This window comes from Monodon monoceros, unplaced genomic scaffold, assembly GCF_005190385.1.
Source record: "Monodon monoceros isolate NGI ecotype Baffin Bay Population unplaced genomic scaffold, NGI_Narwhal_1 Super_Scaffold_12, whole genome shotgun sequence".
NCBI classification, from domain to species: domain Eukaryota; kingdom Metazoa; phylum Chordata; class Mammalia; order Artiodactyla; family Monodontidae; genus Monodon; species Monodon monoceros.
This window is the reverse complement of record NW_021703768.1, coordinates 169,987,405-169,992,804: the sequence shown is the minus strand read 5'-3', so window position 1 is coordinate 169,992,804 and position 5,400 is coordinate 169,987,405. Positions and strand designations below refer to the sequence as shown.

General features: G+C 41.5%; 1 protein-coding gene across 2 annotated transcripts in view; it reads right to left on the bottom strand.

Annotated features, from left to right (window-relative positions):
• Window positions 1-903: 903 nt before the first annotated feature.
• The window catches only part of LOC114891751 (T-cell-specific guanine nucleotide triphosphate-binding protein 1-like), a 14,218-nt gene continuing 9,721 nt past the window's right edge, over window positions 904-5,400 (bottom strand). Inside the window, exons 1-2 of one of the 2 annotated variants that reach the window (XM_029216037.1) lie at window positions 2,794-3,420; window positions 904-2,505 (exon numbers count right to left, since the gene is read on the bottom strand). In XM_029216037.1, coding sequence (XP_029071870.1) covers window positions 1,241-2,485 — 1,245 coding nt within the window. In that variant the 5' untranslated portion in view covers window positions 2,486-2,505; window positions 2,794-3,420 and the 3' untranslated portion in view covers window positions 904-1,240. Of the gene's footprint in view, window positions 2,506-2,793; window positions 3,421-5,400 lie in introns of those variants that run through there. The other variant, XM_029216036.1, reaches the window with a different exon arrangement.

The window sequence follows — 5,400 nt, the reverse complement described above, 5'->3', positions numbered from 1 at the left end:
GGAAAGTCATAATTTCTGGAGAAGGGGAAGGTCGTGTGAGTCCCCGTGTTGGTCACATCTAATGAACAAAAATTTTTTAATGCAATCTGTCCATAACAGAAAGTCAAGAGCTCCTTCCCTTTTATCATTTCACATATCTGTTGAATATGAGGCAGCACACATAGTGATCTGCTTCATCCCCCACTGACTGCTTCTGCCCTACAGGAGTCCTCTGCTGAGCAGTGGGGGAACAGAGAGGAGCAGGGTGATTGTGGGCCCCTCATGCCCTACTTCACATCTCAGTGCCTTCCACCCACTGAGAGAGCCTCCAGAGTGTGGGGATCTAAGGGAAGGCCTCAGCCATATATATCTCTTAGACCATACAGCATCCACCCTATACCAGTGATATAGGGAAGAAGGGAAGAAAGTCGCATGTACAATTACAGTTACAGCAGAAGTGAGAATCCCCAAAACTCAAGACAGGTACTGTTGTTGTGTGCTTCTGTTTCATAAGTTTGATGTAAAATTTTGGGTGAGAGAAAAAAACGCTCTATTCTCTCATTTATCCCAGTTCAGTTAATCTTTTCTTTCCTTCCTAATTCAACTTCACTCTCTCAAATCTCCTGTCCTTCATCGTGCCCTGTTCGCTGGTCTCTTAATCCATCCAGTGTTGAAAAAGTCCTAGAGATATAAACGCTGCCTTGGTTTCCCTCCCTTTAATCTCTAACAGCATCTAGAAATATTACATTCTAAACCATTTCTCTAATCCTGTCTTCTTCTACCTGCTGTGGTTCCCCACACACATCATCAACTGTTCACTTGGCCATATTCCCATAGTTGTGTATTTTCCCTTATTTTGGTGAGGACTGGGGATAATAATTCATAAAAAGCCAATAGATAACAGTTATCTTAATTATTACCAAATGTTTATTATCAGAGTAAAACTTGCAAATGAAAAATGCCTTATAACACCAGGAGATTAATGAAAGCTATATGGTGCATATCTGTCATGATTAGAGCAAAATAGCTTAGAGAGTACAGAAAAGAGGTTATGGTCAAATCCCCTTTACTTAGCAGTATAGCATCAATGTGGAGCAATGGTCTTTTTCCAACAGTGAGACAATCTTTTTACTTTAGGGTAGTGTTGGCCTTGGTGGTGGGTAGAAGAGGATCCTGCTCCCACCCAGAGAACACAAGACCTGAGGCCCTTTTGTTATTCGGTTAGGCAACTCTACCCATCTCTGCCTCATTCTCTTAGACTTCAGCTCTCTAAAGTCTTATGCAACAGCATTTTAACATCATCAACCACCGTATTGATGAATTTCAAACGTAAAAAATATACTTTCAAAAATTGAAAGATAGAAGATCGGAGTCCTCCGTTCACTGAGCAAAAGGATTCAGCACATTTCATGGCCTTTGCTGCTATACTGTCATTCTTCACAAATAACCAGAAATCCAAGGACTTTGTGGAGCTCTTGATCTCTTGCACAGATGTGCCCAGTTTCTGGGCAATCTCTTTGACTGACTGCTCATCCAAACCAAAATAGCTTCGATAAAGGTTCAAGCACTTCTCCTGTTTAGGCAAATCAAAGCCACTGAAGAAGGCCATGAAAGGGATGATGGCCAAAGCGGCTGATTTCAGGGCATTCAGCCAGATCTTCTCTTTGAGGATAACTCTCTTCACCTCAATGAAAGCATCAGACAAACTGGACAACTGGAGCACAAAGGTGTAGCGCTTATGAGCAGGGAGATCCTGCAACAATGTCTCCTGCAGTCTTGGGAAATCAAACTTATCCGGGTGAAAGTTGGAGACCAGGAAGACACATGGATTAGATATTCCGATGTTGCTGAGAATAGCCAGGTAGTCATCTCGGATCTGCTGAAGGACTCTCTCCTTTTTGAAGGATATGGGTTTGCTTTTCTCTTCACTGTGCAATTCAACATCCACCATTGTTCTAACAAAGTAGAAATTCTTCCCCTTCTCCTTGATTTTCTGGGCCAGGAGAGCATCATTTGAGCTGAACCGTGAAGAAGAAATAATGATGAAAAAGTCATAGTCATCATCTCCCACAATTTCTAGATAAGGATCTGGAAGGGAATTGGGAGTCCCAGTTCCAGGCAGGTCCCAGAAGGTCACAATGGGATATTTCGGATGTTGATAGGGGGTTTTCTTCATGGTGGTTGGCACAACTCCAACGTGAGCAGACCCCTCCTCTTCATGACCAAGACCTAGCAGGGCATTGATGAAACTGGACTTCCCAGAACCAGATTGCCCGATCACAGCCACATCCAAGGGAGCGTTCTCAGATTTCTGAAGTGCTTCCTGAATCTCTTCAACCACCTGTTTTAGCTTCCCCTCCTGAAAGACTCTTTGAATACGTTCAACACTTTCCTGAGAGAGGATCCCCACTGCCTTGCTGATCAATGTGGAGTAGTGAGGGACACATTTTTGGGCCAGTTGCTCAAAATTCTTTCCTGACAGGAAATAGGAGGTGAACCAATCCATGCCAGTTAACCCTGGATGATCTGTGGAAAAGGAAGGCAATAAGGAGGTAAGGTGAATGAAGCAGCAGAACAGGCAGGTTCAGCTGAGGAAACACAGTGGTCTCAACAGATCGGTCCCATCTCTCACACTTACTCATGTTACTACAGTTCATTTATTTTTCCTGATGACTTTTGTTTCCATTGCTACAGAAAAGACTACCTGTTTTCTAAGCTGATGATTTATATGTCCCAGGAGTCAGGACAATGTAGAGACAGAAAGATGGCCCCTAAGATGTCCACATTCCCAGAACCTGTGAATATGTTACTTACATAGCGAGAAGCACTTTGCAGATGTGATTAAGTTAATGGTCTTCAGATGGAAAGATTATCTTGGTTTGTCCACATGGCTTAAATATAATCACAGGCATCCCTATAAGAGTGAGGCATGGCCAAATGCAGAAAAGAAGATGAGATAATAGGAACAAAGGTTGTAGTGAAGATGGAGGGAGGGCAATGAGCCAATGAATGCCAGGCAGTGTCTCGAGCCTGGAAAAGACAAGAAAATGGAGTACCTCCTGGAGCCTCCAGAAGGAACCGGTCCTACTGACACTTTAATTGTAGCCCCTTAAGATTCATTTTGACTGCTCACCTCCAAAACTATAAAAGAATGAATGTATATTGTCTTAAGCCACTAAGTTTGTAGTAATTTGTTACAGAGCAATGGGAAACTAATATAGACTGTCTGTATTTTCCTGAAACCTGAATACAGAGCCCAGCACCTCTCCATTCTGCAGGAAGAATCACTTAGGCCAACACATTAGTGAGCACAGACGACTTCCAGAAAGACCCTCACTTCCAATAACCTGCGGCAAATCAGGACAGGACTTGCCTTGTGGGAGAGGCAGGAGACAGAGACAAGCCCACCAGGTGGCCTGCCTGCCAGGATGTATGTTCCATAATGTGGACAACCAAGAACATAGTCATTGTGGTAATAGTTACCCCATGGCAGCTTAATGTCTATTTACGTCACTTTATGGACCAGTCTGGGTGGAAGTTAAAACATGTGACAGGAAGTTGCAGAGGAAGTAAATGAGAGCTCTAATTTTCCCTATCCAATCCAGTACAGTTTTGAAACATGGGCATCTGATTAAACCAAGGCAATTTAAAGAAATTATTAATATGATATTGATGACACCTCCTATCATTCACTATGAGTGAGGAAAGTTATACCAAGAAACTGTGATTTTAAAAATATTTAGGGCTTCCCTGGTGGCGCCGTGGTTGAGAGTCCGCCTGCCGATGCAGGGGACGCGGGTTCGTGCCCCGGTCCGGGAAGATCCCACATGCCGCGGAGCGGCTAGGCCCGTGAGCCGTGGCCGCTGAGCCTGCGCGTCCGGAGCCTGTGCTCCGCAACGGGAGAGGCAACGGCAGTGAGAGGCCCGCAGGGGTGTGCTGAACGCCCTCCACCCCCATTCCACATATTGTGCAAAGACAATTTTTTAAAGAGTAAAATCATGACTATCAAAAAATATTAAATGAATACATGTTAAGAATTTTATTTAACTGATCACTAATGAAGGAAATAAGCAGATGTTAATGCTAGTTGAAAGGAGAATACCAAAGAAGAGACACATTTATAGCTCAGGAATATTGAAATGAATGTCAAAGTGAGACAAGAGTGCTGTCTTCTAAGAAGAAGTTGGGAAGACTATTGAACCTCAACAGACAGATTGTATTTCTATATGGGTATGGACTAAATGTGTCCCCATAAATCCATAGATAAAATGTAATGCTCAAAGTGATTTTATTAGTAAATGGACCCTTCGAATGTGCCTAGGTCATGAGGGCAGAGCCATCATGAATGGATTAGTGCCCTCATAAAAGAGACCCCAAAGAGCTAGTTTAACCCTTTTGACATATGGGCTTAAACAGAAAAGACATTCATCTAGGAAGTATGTTCTCATCAGACACCTAACCTACATGTGCCTTGATCTTGGTCTCTGATCCTCCAGAAGTATGAGAAATAGATTTTTCTTCATAATGCACCCAGTCTGTGGTATTTGGTCATAGCCTGCACAGGGTAAGGAAATGGCGAAGAAACTAATTATTTTGCATTGCTATTAATTACCAAAACTCAAAGAGATTTAAATATCTCTATGGTAATGAAAGGCTAGAATCAGAAAACTCTGAGTGTGCGTTAAACGTTACATGGTTTACTACTGGAGAAACCAGTAAACATTCTGTTGCCCCAAATTTTCTTACAACTTTCTCAGAGGAAAGAAAGAAAGAAAGAAAGAAAGGAAGAAAGGAAGAAAGGAAGAAAGGAAGAAAGGAAGGAAGGAAGGAAGGAAGGAAGGAAGGAAGGAAGGAAGGAAGGAAAGAAAGAAAGAAAGAAAGAAAGAAAGAAAGAAGAAAGAAAGAGAGAAAGAGAGAAAGAAAGAAAGAAAGAAAGAAAGAAAGAAAAGAAAGAAAGAAAGAAAGAAAGAAAGGAAAGAAAGAAAGAAAGAAAGAAAGAAAGAAAGGAAGAAAGGAAGAAAGGAAGAAAGGAAGAAAGGAAGGAAGGAAGGAAGGAAGGAAGGAAGGAAGGAAGGAAGGAAGGAAAGAAAGAAAGAAAGAAAGAAAGAAAGAAAGAAGAAAGAAAGAGAGAAAGAGAGAAAGAAAGAAAGAAAGAAAGAAAAGAAGGAAAGAAAGAAAGAAAGAAAGAAAGAAAGAAAGAAAGGAAGAAAGGAAGAAAGGAAGAAAGGAAGGAAGGAAGGAAGGAAGGAAAGAAAGAAAGAAAGAAAGAAAGAAAGAAGAAAGAAAGAGAGAAAGAGAGAAAGAAAGAAAGAAAGAAAGAAAGAAAAGAAAGAAAGAAAGAAAGAAAGAAAGAAAGAAAGAAAGAAAAGAAAGAAAGGAAAGAAAGAAAGAAAGAAAGAAAGAAAGAAAGAAAGAAAGAAA